General features: G+C 38.9%; 1 protein-coding gene across 1 annotated transcript in view; it reads right to left on the reverse strand.

Annotated features, from left to right (window-relative positions):
- Man1a2 (mannosidase alpha class 1A member 2) overlaps positions 1-26,829 on the reverse strand; it is a 112,156-nt gene that overhangs the window by 81,870 nt on the left and 3,457 nt on the right. The window contains exons 2-4 of the mRNA XM_038311169.2: positions 6,238-6,493; positions 3,914-4,010; positions 2,930-3,048 (exon numbers count right to left, since the gene is read on the reverse strand). Of these exons, the coding sequence (XP_038167097.1) occupies positions 2,930-3,048; positions 3,914-4,010; positions 6,238-6,493 (472 nt within the window). The remainder of the gene's footprint in view (positions 1-2,929; positions 3,049-3,913; positions 4,011-6,237; positions 6,494-26,829) is intronic.

The following is a 26,829-nucleotide window of genomic DNA, read 5'->3' on the forward strand; positions in this document are numbered from 1 at the left end:
AAAATGACAACTTGCAAATTAAGCAGATAATGTGTAAGAATAAAATCAAAATTTTGTAATAAATCAGTTATGAATTTTAAATTTCCCTAAAATGCAAATTATCATAAACAAAAGATCATAAACAAAACTAAAAGGCAAACAAACTGAAGCAAATTTATCATAAATAAATTTACATATGTAATATACAAACAATTTTGTAGAATTTCAAGGTGGAAGGAGAAAATAGACTCTTACTAGCTATCCAATGATCTCTACTTTTACAATGAATCATGCATACATATATAAATATAGAAAAAGGTTTTATAATAAACAGCAATAGACAAAACCTCTTTCAGAGGATCTGGTTCAATTTCCAGCACCCATATGGAAGCTCAGAAGTGTTTATAACTCGAGGCCCAGAGGATCCAATGCCCGGTATAAATAAACATTCTGTATATAAGAGAATCTATATGCTATAAGCATATAGGTTTAGATATTAGGAAATTTCTGGGGCTAGGAAGATGGTTCATCAGGTAAATCATCATGAAAGCATGTGGACTGGAGTTCAGAGCCCTAGCTCTCCCATAAATGCCAAACAGGTATGGCAGTCCTCCATGAAATCCCAGCAAACAGGAGGCAGAGATAGACTAGCTGAATAGGTAAGCTGTGGGTTCAAGTGAGAGACCTTGATGCATTATTTAAGGTAGAGAGCACTAAGCAATCAAGGAAGACTTTATCTAACATCAAGTGCTGGCCTCCACATCTCCACATGCAGCCCTACCATAGACACCCAGCCACCCAAGTGGTCACATTGGCTGCAACATTGCGAATGAAGTCAAAGGAGTCATGGAATGTGTGGAGTTGAGGTACATCCTCTCCTACACATTAGAGGTCAGGATGCTTGCCACAAGCAATGCTTGACTCTCTCAGAAGAATAGCAAGGAGACACACAGAGCTGAGCAAGAGTCACAGAAGAACTGGACCAATAGGAAACTGAGGGACTCCATGATAGTGCTCCATGTTAGTCTTAAGGCATCCTTCATTCTACCACCCTGCAAGCAGTGCTTAAGATTAATTCATATGTTTCCAATATATAGCAAACAAGAGGTCATGCAGTAGGCATTCAGTAAACAGCAAATGATAACAATAGCCTTCATACTCACTTCTTTGCTTTCACTTTCGTACATTCCCTCCTCTCTATATTGCATGCTTAATGGGGCTCTATTAATTAGGGTTTTTGTTTTATTTTAATTACACTTTTGGCCATAACTGAAGAGAAAAACTCTCAGTCTGTCTCTGTTCTTACCCAAGATCCTTCAGACAAAAAAAAGGCATAAAACCATACCTAAGTCTTATGGCCCAAGACTCAACATCAGATTCAGTGTCCTATAGTCTAAGCAGTTTAAATAAAAGTCTACTCTGTTCAACCTCTTCCAACAGCCTCTTGTTGCTCTTTGAGTAAAATGCCCATGAAGATCCACTATGTTCAGATCCATCACACTTTTTCTGCCACCTCACTGATTTAAGATTCTTTTGTTTGATGTAATCATATGGGCCTGCTTGCTAGTCCCAGGATGGCAGACCTGAGGTCTGATGTCACTTTACCCTTACAACTCCCTGAGCTGACCGCATTCCCTCATCTCACTGTGTGAATCATTCTATCACCTCTTACAGACCTCTGAACAAAAATATCACCTAGCAGAGTGTATTCTGCCTACTGGATTTAAAATAGCAGTCAGTCATCAGTAATAGCTTTTACCCCACACTATATTACAAGTAATATTTACATCATTTATTGCTGTATAATTATTTGTAAAATTCTTGTCTTCTCTCACTAGAGAGAGAGACGCTAAGAAAAGTTCTAAATGGAGAGAAAGAAGAAACAGGGATGAAGCAGAGAGGTAAAGTAATGACAGAATTTTACAAAGTTAATGAAAATAAAAACCCTCATTTTTGAGTCTTTGAACAACAGTTCACATGCTAATGGAATTAGAGAGCACAGTGGGGAAGTAAGAGGGAAAGACAGATCACCTTTTAACAACTAGACTAATAGACATTTCAACACAGCATAACAAACAAGATGACAGGCATATGCTTTTAAAAGGCAAGAGAATATAATCTCAAACCTTTAATTCTATTAATAGTAAGCCATACAGCCACATGTACATGGTTTTCCTGGACTATCTTCTCAGAAATATCACATTAATAAGGAATTTCTCAATAGTTAGCAATACTCACCACTACTTACTCTAATCAGATGTCATCTACTATTCTATGACTATTACTATAAACGCTATAAAATAAGTATTAATAAAGCAATTATCAGTTTGTTAGACTTTAGTTCGTGGCCTCTCCCTGCTATGTCCCTAGATGGCTAAGATACTGTCTTAAATGATAATTGCAAGAAATATGAAAAGATAGTGACAAAGGATGAGTATTTACACAAAATTAACAAAACAAATGATAATCCCCAAAGGGAAGAATGAGGACTTAGCATGGGTTCAACAAACCGCTGAGAACGTGCTCACAGCACAACTGATACCTTCAACCAATGAGGCCTGCTGTTCTCAGGAAGCACGTACCATATGGAACTGACAGCTTCTGGAAATATATTCCTCACCTTCCTGGGATCTAAGAAGTCCGGGGTAAACAGTCCCAGCAGACTCAGTGATTGATAAGAGCCATTCAACTGGTTCATAATGGTGCTTATGTGACCTCTCATGCACGAGCAAAGTAGTTCTGAGAACTATGCTATACGGGAACTAATTATATCCATAATGACTCTGTCCTAACGAACTCATCACTTCCCAAATACCCTTCCTAATTCCAACACATTAGTGACTAGATTTCAACAAGATTTTGGGAGAATACAAATATTCATACCAGAGCATTAAAACTGTCCTTTCATCATTAATTTAAGAAATTAGATGAACTGCCAAAGTATACACACCACACTGAAATCAAGGTTGTCTTCAATCCATCTTTGCCCATCCATGAATTCATCATGAAGTCCCATGATATAAAGGGTATCCAACGCATCCACTATGGTGGCACCCATCTGTGAACTTCCTATATTTAAGAGGAAAAAATAGCTGTTGTTAAAAACATCCCCTTCATAGGAGGTCAATTTTTAGTTTTGTATATATTAAAAGTAAATCAAGCATTATAATGATCAAAAAAGAATGTCATTGCTCACTTTTCTATTAGACCAGGTAATAGAAACAGTTTGATCTAGTTTATAAAAAACAAAATTTTGGGAGCTAATAAAAAATAAAAAATAACAGTAGATAAATATATACTTAAGTAAGGTATGAAAAATGTAGGTGGGTAAGGATTCAAGAAAAGAGGACAGCTATTCAAGATGACAAGCTAAGTCACAACATAAGCATTCTGGTTCAAGCTCAAAGAAGAGGGGAATATGCATATATATATACATATATATAATAAATTTATAAGGTTAGATAACGCTGAGCATAGTAAAGTGTTAATGCTCTTTAATAATAAAAAAAACAGGTAGAGAAAAAGGAAGCCATTAAATAAAATACACACAGAGAAAACAAAAATACAAGATACCATCACCTTTAACAAATAATCCTGATTTTGAAATTAACTGCACAAAGCAAACCCAATTGAACACACAGGACAACCTACTAGTCTTTCATTTCTTTCTTCCTCTTTCTCTCTCTTTTGGGCATGGGAATCAGACTAATTTTTTTTCCTTCAATGGCTTAAGTTATATATACAAGTATATTTTTATATTTGTACATAAGCTATATACCATTTTGTTCATATGTTCCTAATAGTTCCCTCACCTCATCAATAAAAAGTTCAAATTATCACTGCACAGAAATAGAGATCTTGGAGGGCACTTTAAAACATCAGGTCTCATTTTCAAAAATAAAGAAAAAACAGTAATTTGAAAAAGTTGCCTTACCAAATATGTTAGTGGAGTGCCCTTTCCTTGCAATAGGTCTGAGCTCATTATGTCCCCATCCATATGTTCTGTAATTATCCCAGGCATGCTTCATCATCTGAGAAGAGAAAAATTGTAATACACAATTTGAAGCTATCCATGGACTATTTTACTTCATACAGTTTAGAGTTGGGTTATTCTATCTTTATCCATGCTGCCATGTTTCCTGCATTAGCACATTATTCAATTAACACTTGTTCAGATACCTACTGTGCTGGCTACTCTTATGTCAACCTGACACAAGCTAGAGTCATCTGAGAGGAGGGAACCTCAATTGAGAAAATGATTCCCCAGCACTAGGGCATTTTATTAATTAGCAATTGGTGGATGAGGGCCCAGTCCATGGTGGATGATGCCATCCCTGGACTGGAGGTCCTGGGTTCTCTAAGAAAGCAGACTGAGCAAGCTAGGGAAGTAAGTCAGTAAGCAGCATCCTTCCATGGCCTCTGCATCAGCTCCTGTGCCCAGGATACTACCCTGTTTGAGTTCCAGTCCTGACTTCCTTCAATGATGAAAAGCAATATGAAAGTGTAAGCCAAATAAACCCTTCCCTCCCCAACTTGCCTTTTGGTCATGGTGTTTCGTCGCAGCAACAGAAACTAACACCTACATTTAATTACAATCTACACAACAAAAAAATTAGATGTAATCAAAAAGTTATTTGGGGGAAGAAAGGTAGCTATTTGGCATTCTTTCCTTTTGTAAACTGCTAATACTTTGGAAAACAGCTCTTCTGTCTTCCAGGTTGTCAGTCAAGGGGCTTTGCTTCCACCACCAACTATTCAGCCTGATTACACAATCTCTTATCTTTAGGCCAGAGACCAGAAGATTTAGTGTTGCAGAAGCACAAGGCAATCCTAGGTAATATGTAACCAAATTGCCATGTGTATATTCTAACTAAAACTGATTTCTCAAATACAGGCAAGTGAAAAAAATTTACCCCACAGGTTGTAATTTGCCAGTCTTTGCTTTAGTCACAGTGACTGGAAAGGTATATGGATCAAGTAGGCTAATCAAGTCCTTTGTATTCATATGAGTATAGTCATTAAGAGTAAGGAAATTATCGCATTATATGATCTCAAGGTTTATGTAATATAATTTAATCCTAAATGGCTACCTCTCTCCTAATAAAGAAAAACTAAGTAACAAAAGGAAAGAGACAGAGACAAATGCCTATTACAGACTTAGAGTCAGCCATGCCTAATGCCCTTGTTCAAAGGATAAGAATAAGGAACCACTTAGAAACAACTCTGGCTATGTCAGTGAGGGTGTTTCCAGTGACCCAAGCTAAAAAGTGAGTGACACCACCATCCCTTCCACTTGGTTCAAACCGGGGAAGGGGTGAGGGAGGGAGAAAGCCAGCTGAGTTCAGGATTCACCTCTCTCGCTTCCCGACTGCAGATACGACTGACTAGCCATCACACCATCCCTGACACAGCAAGGTCCTCTCAAACTGTGAGCCAAAATACACCCACCTACCCTCCATCCCTCCCTTTTGTAGCTCCTGTCAAATATCATGTTAAAGCAGTGAGAAACACTGCCAGTCCAAGTTTTATATATATATATATATATATATATATCCATTACCAGAATATATACAGAGATACCTGACTGTATAAATTAAATTTATTCTAGAGGTACACCTGGTAAAGCTTCTTCTCAAGCAGTATAACAGTATACTCACAATTATCAGGAGCCCAGTTAATACAGTTTAACTCAAATTCACTAGAGCTGGTACTATCTTAATCGGTAAATCTAGAATTAGAACTTGAAAGACTTCTGAGGCTAAAAAACTTAAAGAATTTTGAAATTAATCTTTTTCTATGCTTCAATCCGTACAGAATCTCTGGAAGCAGCATGGTCCTAATAGTAGCACAGTCCCTCAAACACGGCTCCTACAGCACCGACTGTTTACAGACTTGTCTGTGACAGGATCTGCACAGCATCTGGTACAGCCCCATCAAAGTGAATGCTTTAAATTGCTTTTTAATAAACAGAACGTATACACAGATTCTACATTCTACTCATTATAAAGGCCTGTGTTTCAAAAGAGCTCTAACACAGTGAAGGTAAAGGAACCATCTAAACAAACTTGAATTAAATTTTTTATTTCAAAAACTTAGATTATGATCAATAAGAAAAAGACAGCTCCAATCCCTGTTATCAGCCTGGGCACTGAATTACAACTAACCTGAAGAACAAACACAATGAGTGTGTAACACTACATAATATTCAGTCAGATACATATCAGCAACCATGCCAAATCACCATGCTCGGCTTATTACCTCTTTAATTTTTTCTCTTTTCTTCCTTATCTCAGTGTCTTCTGGGTCTCCACCACTGACTCCTACACGCTGAGGCACAGGGACAGCTGGCAGTACCCTGGTCTCCTTTATCTTCATTGCTTGGGCTACTTTACTTTTCTCTGTTTGAATTTCTGCACGGATTTCCTCTCTTGACTTTCTTAATTTTTCTTTTGCTTCTTCCAGGGCCTTCTCATGATCAGCTCTGATCTTATTTCTCAGACGTTCTTCTTCTTCCCTGTGAGTTAAAAATAAATAAAAATAAATTTAAATTTTTAAAAAAATGGTAAGAAAAAGTAGTACACTAAACCTTAAAATTCTCCCTCTAAATTCTAATGCCCCCCCCATTAAAAGATAAGAATTACTAGCGACAGAAACTCATATCTGCCCAAAGAGCAGGATAAATATAAGGTGATATGAGAAGGAAAATGTATTCTAGATGCTGAGTAAATATTGTACACAGTAAGAGGACACCTAGAAGAAAGTTCTAATTCCATGAGAGAGAGCAAAAAAAAACTACAGCAGTAACTTGAAGGGATCCATGGAATGAGAACAAGGATGGGGGCAGGAAGGTCCGAGAGGACCAGTGGGAGGGGGAATAGAGGACATCAGTGGGTTTAAAGAGCAGAGGGAACAACACATGAACCCAGGACCGAGGGAAGAGACAGGGAAAATTAGAGACAGGAAACTTTCACTTATTTAGTGCAGCAGATGCTGCTGAAGCTGCTTTACCAATGACCAAGACTAAATAACGCAACAATTCCCAACTGAGCCTTCTACTTGATTTAGCGGGCACACTGGGTTGGGACTGCCCAGAGTATAACTGCTGCTCCATGAAGGATACCATGCTTCATCTTCTTAAGAAAACACTTGCAGTGCAATTTAACCTTCTTACTAGCGATGCCACATTATCAACAACTGCATTTTCTCCCCAGCTCTGCTTTTGTGAGAGAGATCTCAATCTTCTCTTCAGAGTCATGAATGTATTCATGCCCATGAACACAGTCAGGTGGAGACTTGCTAGAGCCATTACTTTCCAAAGAAAGTGGCATGACTACTCTTAAAACAGGAAACAAGCCATGATGGCCAGAGTCACCTCCGTAGAAACTGACCTAAATAATACTGGACAGAATGTAAAACGGATCTGCCACTCTAGGGAAAGTTTGGTGATATATACTCCCCTGAGACAAGGTTTCTCTGTATAACGGCCCTGGCTGTCCTGCAACTCGCTTTGTAGACCAGGCTGGCCTCGAACTCACAGAGACCCACCTGCCTCTGCCTCCCAAGTGCTGGGATTAAAGGCCTGTGCCACCACAGCCCAGCTAGTATGGTGATTTCTTTAAATAAAATTTTAAAAAAGCTAAAAAGCAAAAAAAAACCCCAACACCCTAAACATGCAACTGTCAACAGGTTCCAGCAAGTGTACTCTTGCACATTAATCTCAGAAACGAAAGGTTATGGTCACACAAAAACCTACAATGCTCTCATGTCATAGAAAGTCAAATATTGTTCCACTCATGTGAGCTGTGTAGGGACGGTGAAGCCACGTAGCTGCAAGCAGAACAGTGTCATCCAGGGAGTGGAGTAGGGGTCATTGATTTATGGATGCAGAGTTTGTTTCCAAGATAAAAGAGGTCTAGAGATGAAGGAGCCTGGTGGCTATGAAACAATACAAATGTACCTAATGACATTTTACTTCAAGAAGGCTAATGTGAACAATTATATATACTTTATTGTAATTCTTAAACTGGAAGAAGAGTCTATATAAACATTCATATTAGCTTTACTCATAATAGGCACAAACTAGAAAAATCCAGATGTCCTTCAATAAATGGTTAAATAGAAGACAGACAGACAGACAGACAGACACACACACACACACACACACACACACACGCATGCACTCACGCAAAATACAAAGCTAGCTTACCAAAAATAGAATAGTGTGCCTGCCTAATAGAACACACTATATTCCATCTATGCCAACAAATCTTTCCCACCTATCCAAAGCCAGGAATAACCGCATAACGCTAATTTAATAAACAAGAAACTACCAAGAAAATGTTTCTCTCTGTGGATTAAGAAATGGACAAAGCCAACTGAGAAAACAGCCTTTTGGCTACAAAGTCCAAACTGACCAAACTACTTATTCTCTTCAAATGCAGCCGTGACACATAACACCATAACAGCTACAGCCATGAGGCAATCAGCATGAGGACAAACTGCCAGGATGGAGCAAAAGAGATGAGAAAGGGAGATTCTGCTGGAGCCCTCAACTGTGTGCCCCAGTTTTCAAACCCTGTGGAGGGTCTGCCAGGTGGGTTCTCTGTCACTTTCAGCCAAGTCTCCCCAACTTACTCTATGCAAGCATAGGCTACACACAGATTCAGAAAAGTGGAGGGCCTAGGACTGTTCCCCAAAGATCCCCAAGGACAGTCACACAGGAGAGCTAGCTCTTTCAAGGGAGGTTTCTGTCTTCATGACAAGTAGCGGAGTCTCCGGGAGGAAGCTAGGGGCTAACAGCCCATGCTCCAACAAGCCACCTGTCCTCAATAAGCCAATTAAAAGAGTTGATTGATAGGAGGACAAAGATTCAGTGACAACTCCCCTCAATTCCAACCTTTGTAATGTGGCCACACTGAATAAATTCCCTTTTTCTGCTTTTCATTATTAAATTGGCTTTTAGTTGGCTTGTAAAGGATGGGTGGCCAAACCTGTTGGGCACAGTATGCAATCACTAAGTACAGTAACAGCTTCCAGAGCTGCGCTGCCTCACCTAACTGCGCAGTAACATTCAAAGCCCACCATGTTTGCAAAAGCTCACAGGCACAACTGTAAAGCATCCTCCCCCAGCACTGAAGCCCTGCAAACAGGCATTATATACTATGATCTATTCAGCCCCGAAGTGGATGGCAAGGGTACATACAGGCCACAATATATCCCACTTATCTTTTCTTAGCTTCTTAATGAAACATGACCATTTCACAGGGCCTGAGCTCTGTGACAGAAATGCCTAACACAGTATTTCCAAAAATTACTTAGTCATAGTCTCCTTATTCTCCATAGCCCTTTCAGCAATACAAAATCCACTAAACTAGGATATCTCTCCATAAGGCATATGGAATCTTCACTAGGTGGGTGACATTAAACATATATCACCTCTCTGAGCCTCCTTTTCTCATGTGACAGAAAGCCTCTGCCAAACACACGTGATTCCTTGAAGAATGGGTGAGAGAACCCTAGGCTAGAATCCAGCAAAGTTCTGAATTGGGTTCCTTCATTCTCTTTGAGCTGTTCTGCCTTTCTCATTACCACCCACTTCCCACACACAGCCATAGACACAGCTAATTAATGACTCAGGCTATATGATCATTGCCCTTTTGGACCAGGACCTGCATTCTTATACCTTTTCAGCTTCCCTAAACAGGACAATAATAGCAACTTGTGGGAAAATCTGCAGAAATGTAGAAGGCAGCAAACCATAAGACAAGGCCTACATCTTTAAAGGCAAAACTGGTGGGAAACTGTGCTTTCTCTCTCCCCTCTAGACCAGTGCCAATACTGCCTTTGTCTATGTGTCTACAACAGCACTCACCGTTACACCAACCTTCTATTTCTAAGGCCACCATTAAAGATTATAATTCCTAAATTCCTGTGGTACCTGAAAATCCCTGGGAGCAGTAGTTCTCAGTCCAAGTGGGTCCCTGAAGAAGTGGACATTAGGGCACGCTATATGCACAGCACCTGTGTTTGTTTCTAGACGGCCTAAAAACTGCTCGACACAGAAGCCTCCCGAAATAGAAGCATCAACTTCAAACTCCCAGGACACCACACCAGAGCTTACACCAATTCACCTACTTCGCTGTGGCCTCATTAGTTTTCTCTCTAACCACTGGCACCTCAGCTGGGGGTGGGGGTAGAGGAAAGGTGGGCACACCTTTAATCACAGAGGCAGGTGGACCACTGAATTCGAGGCCAGCCTGCTCTACAGGAGTGAGTTCCAGGACAGCCAGGGCTACATGGAAAAACCCTGTCTCAAAAAAATCAAAAACCAAAACCCAAACAAAAGCCCACAGTCTCTCCCAGAGCAGCAGCTGAGCAGGCCTCCAGGTAAAACTCCTTCAAGGCCTGAGCCACAGGCCACAAGGAAAGAGAATAAAATTCATGAATCACAGTTTTCTTTCATAGACCAACAAACAGCTTTACAAGATCTACAAAAATCAAAATGTCTTTCAGAAAATGTGACTGACTTTTATAAAACACATGTGATACAAAGTCGAAGATAGTATGTAAAAATAAAATTAGCATTATTCACTTAGAAAATGGAAAATTCTTATTTCTAATCCAAGCCTCCAAATAGTGTTTGTAACTGTTTACCGAAGTCTCCGCCAACAATCCAAATTAGAATAGTGGGTTCTGTCCCTAAAGCTCACTTTTTTTCATTCTTTATTCTAGTAAATATCAACTTCTCTTGTCATCTAATTGAAACTCAATAGAAACTGCTCTCATTTTGCCCCTTAAATATTTCTGAACACTGTTTTCTCCAGTGTTTCTTTTTTTTTTTTTTTTTTTTTTGGTTTTGGTTTTTCAAGACAAGGCTTCTCTGTAGCTTTGGTGCCTGTCCTGGAGCTAGCTCTTGTAGACCAGGCTGGGCTCGTCCTCACAGAGATCCACCTGCCTCTGCCTCCCGAGTGCTGGGATTAAAGGTGTGTGCCACCACCACCCAAATTCTCCAGTGTTTCTACCTGTGATCCAAGCAACCACTGTACCTGTAATAGCGTCCCAATAGCCTTCATACATCCACTGTAGTTCCACTGAAAGCCCTTCTCCAGCTACATGGCAGAACAAAAAGTTTCTGACATCATATAAACTGTGTCATTAGAAGACTTCATTTATTCCCTCCTATACTGAGGAACCCTACTGTGGGCACTTACACATGCGCCTCTCTCCATCTCTGCAGCTTTGTCTGGCACATGCATCTTTTGTGCGCAGCCACTCTCCCTGCAATCCCCAAAACACCTCTTTCCAGAGACTATGCGCATTATCCCCTCTATTTAAAACATGCTCAAACTCTTTCTCTACCTTCAAGCCACAGGTCAATTATAATTTCTTCAAGTAATTCCTGGATTAGGAAGTTTCTCTAAGACAGTCTTGCAGCATCATAGTCCTTTCTTTCATAATACCATCATATGTGACGGTGTGATTAAATATCTTTCCTAACAAGATAAAAGCTAGCAAGTCCAGAGTTGGGGGGGAGGGGGAAGGTTGTTCAGATCTATCATGGGAAGCTTAGCTCAACAGGCAGGTAACAGAGGATCAAAAGAGATTCAAAGGCAAGCAAGTTTCAGGTCCTACCCGATGTGCTGAGATACAACCAAAAGAGCTATAATAACAATTGTCTTTAAGCAACTTGCCAAATTCACCCTCAAACCCAAGTTAAAACTCATGTGGTAGTAATAGAACATCTAGCTGTCAATAATAGTGTCGTGTAAAGGCTCCCAACATTTTACTTTATTAGCTAAATGCTAGATTTAATTGCTCAGCCACAAGTGAAGTACATTTGAAAGCAACATGTGTGAACCAACAATTTACAATTAATTTTAAAAATAAAACTTGAACTCCTTGAATTTTAATGTTTTAGAAAAAAGCACTAGAAAAGATAATACATAATTGGATTTCTCTCCAAAATATTAAAAGCTTGAGAAAATTTTACTAATAAAATCTGTCTACTAATAAAGAAAAATAATAAAATCTTCATTAGAAGCAAAAAAGATAATAAAAGTCAATATCAATTTCTGATGACTATATCTCATGGCAAAGGAGAAGAAAAGAGTAAACAACCAAATAAAATACTTCCCAAAGGTAAATGTTCTTATCACCCAATTCCTAAACTACAAAAGCAATTCCCTTCAAAGTGAGTAAACAAAATGCTACCACAGCCGGGCGGTGGTGGTACACACCTTTAATCCCAGCACTCGGGAGGCAGAGGCAGGCAGATCTCTGGGAGTTCAAGCTCAGCCTGGTCTACAGAGCGAGTGCCAGGGCAGGCTTCAAAGCTACAGAAAAATCCTGTCTCACAAAACCAAAAATACAGGATGCTAACACAGTTTCTACTTGACTCCAGTAGAAATGCATCGGCAGCAAAACTAACCAAGTAATGAAAGAAAGAATAAAACAGACGGAAAGGACTTATAACAGTCTCCATCACAGGCAGAAGCCCATAGCAACTGACAAGCCGTTGCAGTCATAGTGCGGCGAGGAAGGGAGAGGACAGCAGGGCTCAGCACACACTCTCCTCCCCACCCTGCGGCCCACCTGTCTAGACTCAGCCTTCTTCCAACTTTTACTTTCGGCCTCTTCTATGGCAATACCATGTTTACAATGGTGAGCTTGGTCATGTCTATTGTTTCCTTGCTAAGATTGACAGCCTATCCAAAAACTTACAAATAGCTATGAAACAGCCCTTTCAACCATCCTGTTTTAATAATATTAAAGGGAAATTTCATAGACTGTAGGAGACAAATTAAAAAATAGCTGATGAAGTTAGGTAAACTGCTACTGATGTACAATACAGACCAAGCATAGTTTTAGTAAATGACTACAGGACAGTCAGCAGCTGGGAAAGAAACAGTGAAACAACACAGCCGAAATCCTGTACAACTTAGTGAAAGGTGACTCAAGAAGTTAAGAACTTCTAAAAAGAAGGCCTCACCTTCGAGGCCATGACAGAAGACCGCTCAAACTTGGAGGTGGCCAGGAGATAACATGGTGCCAACTATTATAAGGGAGTTATTCACAATTCAGTCTAAGATGATTCTCAGCAGCAAATAAATGTACTCTATCTACACAGAATAGCACCCTCACATAAACAACAAAGAACTTTCTGTATACTATTATAGTAGGCCAAATAAATCATGTACTTTCTAGTATACTGATTATGTTAAGAATCAGAGTACAAACTGTAACACTGGAACTCCCCATTCCCTAAGAGTGAACCCTCCTCTTCAGACATGTTAATAAAGAAGCCTAATTCTGTATCAATGCAAGTAATGCATCAGTCACATGAAAAAGGCTCAAGAGATTCAAAACCAAGCACTGAGAAATCTACTGAGCCTCAAGCACCAATGCCAAAACCAATCTGTCACCAGGCTCCACAGGCTCCAAAGCACTGCCACATAATGATGCAGCCTATGACCACCAGCACAAACTCAGTCTTTCTTTAGGTACAGACCAACAGTTTGGCTGTTAATTCTTTTCTGCTTATATAGTGAGCACTACATGATCAGTCTAACTTGAGCCTAATAGATCTCATCTCATTAGTAACTTTAGGTCAAATGAATAGTTATCAGTCACTGAATTCAATAACAACCAGACAGTATTTCCCAAAGGTAAGGAGTACTAGACTCTGGGAAAACACACACACACACACACACACACACACATACAAATTAGATAAGAAGATAAAGGTCAAAATATTAGAGATTTTTAGAAGGGCAGAACCAAGAGGCTGGAGAGATAGCTCAGTGGTTAAGAGAACTTGCTGCTCTACCAAAAAACCCAAGTTCAGATCCCAGCACCCTCAGTACTATTTGTAACTTTAGCTCCAAGAGATACAATGCTCTCTTCACACACACAGGCTCATACCCACACACAGACACACAATTTTTTTTCAATCTTAAAAAGGCAGAATCAATAAATTTGGGTGAATAAATATAAAAAGGAAAGGGAGTTAAAATATTTTCTATACTGACTTGTTAAAAAAAAAAGGTATCTCATTAATTAATGCAAAGAATAAAGAAGGAAAAGGAATGATAAAAAAATGGCTCAGTCCGTGAGGTGCTTGCCATACAAGTAATGAAGACCTGAGTTCAGATCCCAACTCACACAGAAACTTAGATGCCATGGTGCATGCCTCTATTCTTGGCAAATCTCTGTGCCTGCCTCTAATGCCAATTCTAGGAGAGTGAAGACAAAAGGAACCCTGGAGCTTCCTGGCCAGCAAGTCTTCCCAAATCAGTCAGTTCCGGGTTCAGTGGAAGATTCTGTCTCAAAATAAACAGATAGACAGACAGACAGACAGACAGACAGACAGACAGACAGACAGACAAGTGTGGTGGGCAACAGAAGACATCAACTTCTGGCCTCCACATGCACACACAAACACGTGTTATAAAAAAAATTCACATTCATAAAAAAACACACATATACACAAGAAGAAAACAGATAAGGAAAGGGTAAGATGAGTAGTATGACTTTAGACATGCTAAGTCAAATGTCAACAAAGCACAGATATTTAGCTACCTAAGGGTGGATAACTGGATTTGAAAAGCATCTGTCCTAAAAAGGCAGTTCAATCTCCCACCTAACTCTACATGAATATTACTGCCTTAATATGAAATGACTCCCCACAGACAAGCATACAATCTTACATAATAAAACATAGGTCCTCAGCTAGTGGCACTATTTTGGGAGTTTCTGGAGTTTTTAGTAATCCCTATCTGCAGAAAGTAGGTCAGTGGAACAGGTTCTTGTGGATACCTTTTCCCAGCTCCCTTCCTGGCTCATCACCATGATATAGAAGGCTCTGCCTCATCATGTCCTCCACACAATGGACTGACACTTCTATAGCTGTAAACAATCCCTCCTCCTCTAGATTAAGTCAGGGCATTCTGTCAGTGATCAGAAAGCTAAGTAACAAATTTAAATGGGTACACTTTATATTTTGTAAAGTATACTTCAATAACTAGGCATGATGATGTATGCCTACAGTCTCAGCACCTAAGAAGCAGAGGCAAGAAGACTGTGTGTTTGAGGCCAGCCTGGGCTACACAGTGAACTCTAGGTCAGCCTAAGCTTTATGCTAAGACTCTATCTCAAAAGCAAGCAAATACATGTCAGGACAGTTTCTTCATTAAAACAAAACAAATGAACGAACAAACAAACAAAAAAACTATAAGTGGAAGCAGTTACAGCAGTATCAGACAATGCAATCTAGAATGTGTGTAAAGATGGTTTCATTCAGAGCAAACAACTCACAGCTCAAAGTGTACAGTCCACTGTAAACCTACTGCTCATCCAACTGTACTTTTTATGTCCTCTGTAACTCATGATTCAGAGGTGTCCATTTCCAGACATTTGGAGATTATCCACTATCTTTACCTTAGCAATGTGTTTTAATTTCACTGAAGCTAAGCATATACTTCATATGACCTAAATACTTTTATTATGGCCAAGAAAATGGTCTTAACAGAATGTATATTTTGCTGTTATTGGGTAGTGTTTTATAAATGTCAAGCTGATTTTATGTCCCTACTGATTTTCCTTCCACTTCTTTTATTGGTTACTGAATAAAAGGTAATGAAATTATAACAAATTTCCAATATCCAGAAATAAGAAGGCACAACAGCAATCTTATAAATATAACACAAACACACACACCCCCACACACACCCCTCATTGAAGAAGACTTCACTGGAGAATTCTACCAAGGACGTAGTGTAAATTAATAGCAGTTCCACCAAAGCTTTTGGGAAACTGAAAAAAAAAAAAAACTTAATTCATTCTATGAAGGCATTATTACCTTAACTCCAGAATCAAGTAAAAGCAGTAAAATAAATAAATAAATAAAACTGGAGACCACATATTTGTTTGACAGAGTCTCTCCATGTTGCTCAGGCTGTCCTAGAACTCACGTACACCAGGCTAACCTTAAGCTCACAGAGATCCACCTGTCTCTTCTCCTAAGTGCTGGAACTAAAGGCATGCACCACCATGTCATATTTCTAATAACATCTAAAGAGAAAATGAAAAATACCTGCAATGACAGGTGCAGAAAGCAGACTGAAAACAACAAACAAAGCAGAAAGAAAGAAACAAAGTGTGGGAGACCTAAGTAACAGAGAGGTATCAAAAACTGCAAGGCTTAACATTGTTAGGACGGTAATAGTATCCAAAGCAACCCTCAGATTTACCGTAATCTCTTATCAAAATTCTGACAGATGGATACAAAAACTAGAAAGTCTATCTTCACAGGAAATAGTGATTCCTTTTGATGTGCTGAAACTGTTTTCAAATTAGGGATGGTAGTTGAATAATATTTCATCTACAAATGCCATTAAGTAAGTCATCACTTTAAAATGGTTAGTTTCATGTTAGGTGAATTTTATCTGAATCACATTAAATTATTAATGTGAGAAGTTTTGAAGAACACACTTGATCTAATCTAACCTCATCTAAACTACATTATCCCAGTGGGTAATATATAATAGATCCAAGAAAACAAAACTCATAAAGAAATCTACAAGTCTATGAAGCTTTTCATACAGTATGAGTAGTATCAAAAATCTATAGAAAGGACTCCTCACTACGTGAAGCAGAGACAAGGAGACACTCCTATGGAAAATATATGGGTGATATGAAAACATACCAGTTCCTCACTATTTATCATATACAAAAATCAATACCAATAATTAAATGCTTAGAAATGAAAAGCAAAATTTAAAAACACCAGAATGGAAAGTGTTGGCTGTAACTTCAGGAAAACTTTCTAATAAAAAACCCATAAGTAAGACCATAAAAGAAAATGCTAACCATTTCAAATCCCATTAAAATGTTAAACTTATATAAAACTAAAGCTACAGAACACAAAAGCAAGGTACCGGCCCTCTCTTGTAACCTGGGGGAGGCCAGGTTTATCCCTCTGACAGGGTACAGCACACCACTGAGGGAAATCAAGGCAGGAACAGACACAGAGACCATGGAATGCTGCTTATTGACTTGCTGCTCCATCAGTCAGTCCGGCTACCTCTATGCAGTGCAGGTCCACCTGCCCAGGATGACACCCCTCAGTGAACTGGCCCTCATACATCAACTTGCAATGACCACAAGTCAATCCAATGCAGGGAATTCCTCAGCTAAGAGTCCCTCTTCCCAGATGACTCTAGTTTGTGTCGAGTTCACAAAAGTAAGCAGCATAGACTCCATAGCAAGAAGAGACCCTAATATACTTAACAAAAGGGCTCACATAGAAAGTGTAATTTCTACAGATATGGAAAAAAAAGGCCAAAACCCCAAAGAGGAAATCAGCATAGCTGGGTGTAGTAGCACACACATGTCACCCCAGGAATACTCGGGAGGCTGAGAAAGTCTCAAAGAATACAAAACCTAAACAACCAAGAAATTTGTTCACAAATATTCTCACTTTATAAAAAATCAAGTAAATACAAAGTAAAACTGATCTTTAGTGGAGTAATACCGGGGTTTATAAACACAGAAGTTGAAGTGTCAGCCCAGAGCTCTGAATGTCACAGGTTACTGAAACAACACTGCAACCCAGTAATTGTACATTTTAATCTTGAAGAAAAATAAATGCACCTAATAATACACGCCAAATGCTTCTACAGAATGAATCTTTTCTAAAAATCTATCAACTGAGAAGCATATAACTTCTGAGCTAACTACACAACAGAGTATCTAAGTGGATAAATATAATTGAAACAAACCCCCAAAATGGCAATATATTCAAATCACAATAATGTTGAAAATGTGTGAAACATGTTATGAACATATAAAGTACTTAAAATGACAGTGTCGGGCCAAAATCTGACTTCAAAGATAAATCTTCAACTGAAATAAAAAAATGCGAAGAACTCTATGCGTACCTAGCATTCACTGTTAATGGTATGTATGCTCTTAACTTCATGAAAAACAAGACTGATATGCGGGGACTTAACTTGAGATACTAATACACTAAAACTATGAAAACTGTGATTTTATTGGTAGTAACTAGGAAGATCTATAGAAGTTGTAAAAGTATAAGACCTCTGCATACATGAAGCCACTAGAATTTATTAACTAATACTCACTGACAAACATTTGGATCATTAATCCTGTCATGTTACAGCTTCAAGGGCATTCTTCAACCTTTGTATAGTGTTGCAAGGTTTTCCCTAAGATAATTTCCTAGACTTGCAGAAACAAGAAATACACACGTAAATTAGTCAGGATAGCTAAATGTCCTTCTGAAGTTTCAATCAATTTACATTTTCAGTATGTTTGCAAAAGAGCCAGCGCTGGAGGTTACCGCACCCGGCTGTGCTGCCACCAGCTTTATATCCAGAGGAAAAATTCCGGGTTATGAAAAGGATTGTAGCATCAAAAAATAATAGAAAAATGCCTCACATTTTGAATAGACACATTAGCAGACACATACCAAACACAAACTTTTCATCATGCTTGCCTTACCACACTCAAGTACATGCACACTCAAAAAGTAAGTGCACAGATAAGCTACAGTACCTACAAGTACACAAGTTACAAACGGTTTAAAGCACAAAAATTTATGTCTATGCTTGGCCTCTTTTTTTTCAAATGTTAGGATCCACTACTAATCAAAAAAGAAGAAAAAGAAAAGAAAAAGAAACCTTAGGCATATCTGCCACTTATTACCAAATAGCCTAGTCCATAATCAAAATACCAAGTTAATGACATAAAATATATCAGAGAAAACAAAATGAAAAGCAAAAGCAGTGACTAACCTAAACACAAATAATACTAGTGATCCAAATATCAAAGCAGAACCTCTCACAGAGGTGAATGCATTAAGAACGACAGTAAGATTTAAATCTAAAATTTGGATTTCAGTAGTGTCAACTGTCAAAATTAAAAATTATTCCATAATAATTCCCAATATGTAGCATATTACTTGGTACATAATAAAAACTTAAAATATTTGCTGAATAATAAAGTAAGGAGAAACCAAGAGAGTTACAAAAATAGAGGATTTTATAAATATGTAAATGTCAAAATACAAAAGGCAAAATAATAATCCATATTGTTTCCAGATTACCCTATTCCCTTTAAAAAAATATAGTGCCTAACTTATAAGATTTGCAGAACAAAAGAAAGCAGATCTTTTCAGGAACATCTCTCAATATTAAGGCTAGAAAATGGTATCTTAAGCCAAAGGTAACTTGTGCCTCAGTAGCAGTGAAAACCCTTAAGGAGCTCAGTTACTCAAGGACTCTGCTTTTCCCAAAATCTATTCTCACAGCTTAGATAGTAAATCAGTGTGACCGTACCCAACTCCAAAAAATGGCACTTAGAAGCATTTTTGCAAATATACTTAACTCTTCCTTCAAGATGTCACATACATTCAATAAATTACTGTTTTACACTAATGAGAAAGAATAATATACAAAAGTCGTTTCATTTGTTTCAACATTTTACTCACGTGTGTGCGCGCGTATGTGAGATAAATGTGTGCGCGTATGATGGTGGCAGCAGGAAGACACTGTCGGAGCCCCTGCTCAATTCCTCCTCACCTTTCAAACAGGATCTCTCCCTGAACCTAGAGGTCTTTACTTTACTTTATTTTTTGGCTAGGCTGGCTGGCCAGCAAGCCCCAGTGAGTGTCCTGTCTCCATTCCCTACAGTGCTGAGTCTCAGGTTCATGGCTACACCCGGTTTTTACATAGATCTTGGGGATCTCCCAGACTAGACTTGTGAAAAAAAAAAAAAACTAGAAATGATTTAAAGCAGAGAAAAATGAAAAACTCAGATCATTAAAAAACAAAAACAAGCCAGCCACCAAAAAGTTGGCATCAGGATCCAGACAAACGATTCACTAATCTATAACCATACTTGGAATTAAAACAACCAGGCCTTCCTTAATACTCAATCTACCTCCCTAGCAAGTACTCCGAATCTCAGTGAAGGGCCAATAGTCTGCCCAAGATTGGTCCGAACCTCCACGCGATGTATGTGTGTGTGTGTGTGTGTGTGTGTGTGTGTGTGTGTGTGTGTATATGTATGTATGTATATATGTATATATGTGTGTATGTATATATATATACATATATAAAATTTATACAGAGCCCTTCACATCTCTTACATCATCTTCCAATCACCGTCATTCCACCCGAGAGCAATTACTGGAGAAGCTGTGCAGAGGAACCAGTAAGAACTACACTGAGTGAAGAAGGAATCAGAGTCTATCCATACTGCCAACTGTATTCTTAATCTGAGAACTGCATAAAACCTACAGCCATGAAAGTTAAGTCTATGAAGACAGACTACTGCTCTCCAATTACAGAGCTGAAAAGGGTATTCAGTCAATATTCTTAGCCAAAGAACAATAATGGTAAAGACACATACTCTAGTATGTTGTTCAGAAGTATAAAGTATACACAGACTGTATATAATTCCACATCTAAGTAAAGAGAAGCAAGGCAAACAACTAAGAGCTAAGTGGGGGATACATTACAAAGGTCATGGAACATCCAACAGACTTACTAGAAGACAAAATAGCAAACCTGCAAAAGGACCAAAACGCTTTATGTATAAATAAGTGTTATTCTGACACGCTGGGAGACTGAGACAGGAAAGTCTGAGCTACATAGCAAGACCTGTCTCAAAAAATAAAATAAACATGTTAGGGGTCCAAAGACAAAGAAGAGGGATCAAGTGAGTAAAAATGGAAAGAAAATTAAAATTGCAATACTGATATTTACAGTCTAACTCTCGTACTATAATGGTTCATTTTAATTATGAACTTGGTTGGAATAAGAAACATTGAGGGTGTTAATAAGGCACTCCATTGAGTGTGTCTGTATGATTTCCAAAGAGGGTCAGTTAGATGGAGGAACCCACCCTGAATATGGGGAGTTCCATTCCACTGGCTGGGGTCAGGAACTAAACAACAACAGAGAAAGGAAAACTCCAGATGGAACACTCATATTCCCTTCTTCCACTTCTTGGCCAGGACCATGAGCCAAACTCCTCCCATCTTGCCTTCCCTACCACTGCACTCTAAGCTAAAAGACAAAATAAACACTCTACCCTGCTTCCTTGTCACAGCACACAAGAAGTAACTAACACAGACAGCTGGAAGCAAGAAGTAGGTCTGCCACTGCCGTGACAGCCTGTCTACGTAGTTTATAGTCCTTTAGAACTGGTTTACAGGAGAAATTTGCAAGACTTTGGATCTGTGAGTATAACTCTGCTTCTTAAAATGTGGGTCACAACCACAGATGGAAACATGTAACTGAATGTAGGGAGCATGAAAATAGGGCAACAATAAATATGCAATAACCAAAGACACATTCAACAACAAACGTAGTGAATCTGGGGAGTTCCTAGCGATGCTTACTAAGCTGCATCACATGACTTCACTGCAACCGTGACTCTGAACACACAACACAGACACTATACTGTACATGGCACCATAGCCCATGCAATGCAATAAACTCTTGCTGAAACTCAGCTTCAAAAGCACTGCATGTTATGAGCAGCAATGCTCTTCTTGTACATATATTTTTACTTAAACGTGAAAAAAATTCAATCAAGAAAAACAAAGTCTTCTAATATTTTAATCAGTATGTATTAGTTTATCTTTGTATAAAATGCTAAAATGTTTGATTTTGTTGAATGGTGGTGGTGCACGCTTTAATCCCAGCACTCAGGAGGTAGAGGCAGGTGAGTTCAAGGCCAGCTTGGTCTACAAAGTAAGTTCCAGGATAGCCAGGGCTGTTACACAGAGAAACCCTGTCTCAAAAGACCAAGGGAAAAAAAAAGTTTCATTTTTAGAGATGTTATTTCAGGTGCTGACGAGTTTTATTTTAAAAATCACTAACTGAATTTTGGCTTGGGATTATGGCACAATTTCCAGCCATTTCTGTAAAGACTTTAAACGTGCTTTCTGTGGGCCAGTTGGATAAATGCACCTGCCATCAAGCCTGATGACCTGAGTTCAATCCTCTACATGGTGGTAAGAGAAAACCAACTCCCACAGCTGTCCTGACATCCACAAGGCTTCCACATGAGCCCTGAGGCATGTGCATGCTCAGATGCACATATTAAATAAACAAAGAAATAAGTGCATGTAAAATGTACAAAGATATTCTTGTACATTTGCTATTTCACACTAATTTATGTGAAGCAGCATTCTCAACACTGATGATTATAAAATTAAAATACTAATCAACTCTAAAAAATGAAGATGTTCTATCTACTGCAGTATCAAATATTCAGTTAAGATTTCTTTTTTAAAGTGGCCACAAATTTAATTCTTTATGTAAAAATAAACACATACGTATCATTAATATACAAACTTGTTTTGTGCTTAATAAATGGTAAGGTCATATGAAATCCAAAGAACAGTTTTTAAATAATTTTAAATCTGATTTTCTATAAATAAATATTTTCTGTCTATACCTAATATATATATATATATATACATATAATTTTTTGCTATGTATTTGGGCAACAGGAATCAAAAGTGGCAAGAGTTTAAGTTCCTGAGTGATTCCCTATGGAACTTAACAGGTCATTATGGTGGGAGTGCAGAGGACCAAAGAGCCAATAAAAATGCAGACAGTGAAGTCACAGTTCACAAAGTTCACAAGGCCTCAAACAGAAATACTCGGCTGGAAACTGGACTAGAGGGCATTCAAACTACATTCTGGCAAAGAATATGGCTGTGTTCTGCCTGTGTCTAGATAACTTGAGCAGAGATGAATTCAAAAGGAATGAACTAATGTGTTGAGCAGAGGAAATTTCACTACAGCAGAACATTGAGCCTGTGGCATGGTTACTACTCACTCCTCTTGCCCAGATTAATTATGAGAGAGAGCAAAAAGGGGGGGGGGGAATATTAGCAAGGAAAGGTACATGAGTAAGCTTAAATTGTAGACATGGCAGACATAAGCAAAGAATCTCAGTTATTAGTAAATTAAAGCTCGGCAGTTAAGAGGATGATGCACTGCTCTTGCAGAGGACCTTTACATATGGGTCAGGCTCAGAAAGTCTGAGTGTTAACTGGTAAGCAATCAGGGTGTATAAAAGCTAGCAACTGTAGCTTTCTCTCCATGTTTACAGCTGGAGATTGTTTGCCTCCAGAGGCCCCCTGCCGAAACTAGCCAACTCCTCCTCTTATGCTGTACATGAGCTTAATGAGAGTTTGGATTGCCGAGATGGTGGCGGCCATTCCATCAGAATGTGTTCACTCTCACCTGATCCCAGCTGCTCTGAACATGTGTCTTGTGTAAGTCCTTTCTTCCATTTCCTCACTGCCCCTAGTCAGGACCCAAGCCATGCAGGACGTGGCAGTGCCTCATTAATGAGCTAGGTTTTTCAATTGAGTTGACAATTGAAATTTACCATCACAAGTCTACCTGCTTGTCAGTTTGCCCAAACACATTACTCTAGTCTTTATTCTACCTCCATCCCCAGTAGGCTTATGGCTGATTTATAATGCAAAATATATTCATTTCAACTTCAGAAGTCTTCAGAGTCTTAACAGTTTCAACACGATTCACCAACTAAGGTCTCTTTTGAGACTCGAGGTAATCTCTTAACCATAAGTCTCTCATCCAATAAAATCTAAAACAAAGCAAGTTATATATTTTCATTTACAATGGCACAGAATAAACATTCCTACTCTGTAGTGATATTTTGTTTGAAATGTAACAAATAAAACTTCCCAAAGATCAGAGTGCCGAGTTAAGTCATTCCTTAGCCATAGAGGTCAGGCAGTGGTGGCATGCACCTTTAATCCCAACATTTGGGAGACAGGGAGACAGAGGCAGAGGGATCTCTGTGAGTTCAAGGCCACCCTAGGCTACCCTATTTTATTTATTCAGTATGTTTATTCATTCATTCATTCATTCATTCATTCAGGTTTATTCAGTCTCAAATATCCTGGAGGGAGATGATGGCTCACACCTTTAATCCCAGCACCAGAGAGGTGGAGACAGGAAGTGATTTAGCTGGGTGGAGAGAGGAATATAAGGCAGAAGGAAACAGGAACTCAGATGCAGTTTGAGGGTTTGTGGAGACAGGATCAGCTCTTCAGTCTAAGGATTCAGTAAAGGTGGCTGGCTGCACTGCTTCTCTGATCTCTCAGCTTTCACCCCCTGATATCTGATTCTGGTTTTTTACTTAAGACCAATTAGAATCTGTGCTACACCACTCCTACAGTTAGGAATAAGAGCATAGCAAAGAAAGATAGGGCCAAAGCAAGACTGAAATCAGACAGGACATATGCCAAATCCTGTAGCTATATGTCTGCTATCCAGTGTTCTTAGGGGCTCTTTAGGAGCTCCAACAGGGTTTCGCTCACTCTGGGCTTCCTCAACTCCATTACAAGGCACACCTCCAGGTATGTCTGTCCACGGTGTTCCAGGACATTTCCAGAATGTTCCAGAAACATTTAACTGAGAAAAAAAATACCCAGCTAAAGTTAGGGAGTACCATCCCATGGACTAGATCAAGGTCTAAATAAAAAGAGAAAAAGGAGAAAGCCAGACACACACCAGAATGCCTTTCTCTGCTTCCTGAGCACTCCACACCAAGCTGCTCCCACTGTCATGCAATGAGCTGTGTTCCTCAACTGTGAGGCAAAATAAACCCTTCTGCCTTTAAGTTACTTCTTGTGAAGCATTTAGTCACAGTGACTATAAAAATAACCAATACATACACTAAAAAGTAATAATGAATCATAAGCAAAAAACAGCAAACACGATGTGAATAGAGAATCCAAAGGAATGGAGAGATGGTTCAGTGGTTAAGAGCACACAGGTTCAAACCCCAGGACCTACATCCAACAGCTCACAATGGCCTATAAAACACCAGCTACTGGGGATCTAATGCCTGTCTGGCCTTTGCATGTACCTGCACAAACATGGCATACACACAGAAAGACACTCACATTAATTAAAAATAAATCTTAAAAAGGAGAGAATTCAAGAATCTCTCATTGCAGCACTTTTTGTGGGGTTTTATTTTTTGTTTGGGTTTGTGTTTTGTTTTTGAGACAACATCCCACTATATAGCCCTGGGTAGTCTGAACCTCATTAGGTAGTCCAGGCCAGCCTTGAACTCAACATAGATCTATCTGCCTCTGCTTCCAGAGTGTCTTATTAAGTCATCTCTACATCCAGCTAAAGTATTCATTTTGTCTGATGTAACTAACTAGCAATGGCCACTACAGGTTCAAAATGATTACATCTAGGACACTGTCATATAGCCACCAAATAAAACCACAATTTCACTTTCAATCCTTCTACTCTAAATCCTACATTTTCCCCTTTAAGAAAACTACCAGAAATAAACACACATGACTCTCAAGTATTTAATTCAAGCTAACATGATCCTGACTAAAGGATAATTTGCAAATATATGTTCAACGTTTTAAACACACATGCACGCATGCAAGTGGAGGGGCTCAAGCTCATCTGTTTATCATTTATCTAAGTAAATGTCAGTTTCAAAATGAAAGATTGATAAGTGAATTGAAACTGTCTTAACATACACAAACTAGAAAGATGACACTTTACATAAATCAGTGCATGTTATAATAACACTAATGCACACTCTAAAATAAATTCTATTTATGGTGATTTAAAATCACAAATGTAATTTTAAACTACTGGTATTGTTGCTGTGTGTTGTTGTTTTACCCTTTGGGGCTCTTTTGAGGGGCCAACCATTCAGCTCCCAAATACATGACACACGGAGTCTTATTCTTTCTTATAATCGCCAGGCCTTAGTTTGGCTTGTTTCTTATTTTTTCTTAAATTATCCTGTCTACCTTTTGCCTCTGGGCTCTTTCCTTTTCTTACTTCTGTGTATCTTACTTGCACTCTTACTCCATGGCTGGCTGGCCCCAGAAGTCTCCTCCCCTTGTTCTTTTTTTCTGTTTTTCCTTCTACTTATCCTCTCTCCCTGCCAGCCCCGCCTATCCTTGCTCCTGCCTCGCTATTGGCTGTTCAGTTCTTTATTAGACCATCAGGCATTTTAGACAGGCAAAAAAAATCACAGCTTCACAGAGTTAAACAAATGCAGCATAAACAAAAGCAACACACTTTAAAATAGTACCCAACATATTGTTTGTGCTTTTATCACCTTGACAGTTGACTGAAAGACTTTATAAATATTTTTATAAACATGCTTAATAAACATATAAAAAGCTTATCAGAAATTTATAAATCACTTAACAAAAGGGAACATGCTAAGGTATCCTCAAGCAAATATATTATTTTCACATATCAATTATATAAATAAAGGCAAAAACAATTTAAAAATAAATTTAAAAAAAGTAAATAATAAAAAAAACTTTTGTACTAATCCAAGACCATGTAAACCAGAAACTCAGAAATTACCTTGGACTCCCTCCTCCTACCCTGGACTAGCTCCTCCTGCCTTGATTCTTGCATCCTACCCTAGACTCCTCCTCCTACCCTAGACCCCTCCTCCTCCCATGGCTCCCTCCTCCTACCCTGGACTCCTTCTCCTACCCAGGACTCTTCCTCCTACCCTGGACCCCTCCTCCTACCCTGGACTCCTTCTCCTACCCTAGACTCCTCCTCCTACCCTGGACCCCTCCTCCTCCCATGGCTCCCTCCTCCTACCCTGGACTCCCTCCTCCTATCTTACTTAGCCTTATATTCAGCCAACCATGGGTCTCAAAAACTTAACTCAATTTCATTTCTCCACTAACTTCTTTTCTTCCCTAATATCACTACTATGGCCTAAGTCAATACTCTGTTCCTAGACCCTCAAACCTTGGCTGTCCTC

The sequence above is a fragment of the Arvicola amphibius genome, chromosome 14, assembly GCF_903992535.2.
Source record: "Arvicola amphibius chromosome 14, mArvAmp1.2, whole genome shotgun sequence".
Classification (NCBI taxonomy): Eukaryota; Metazoa; Chordata; class Mammalia; order Rodentia; family Cricetidae; genus Arvicola; species Arvicola amphibius.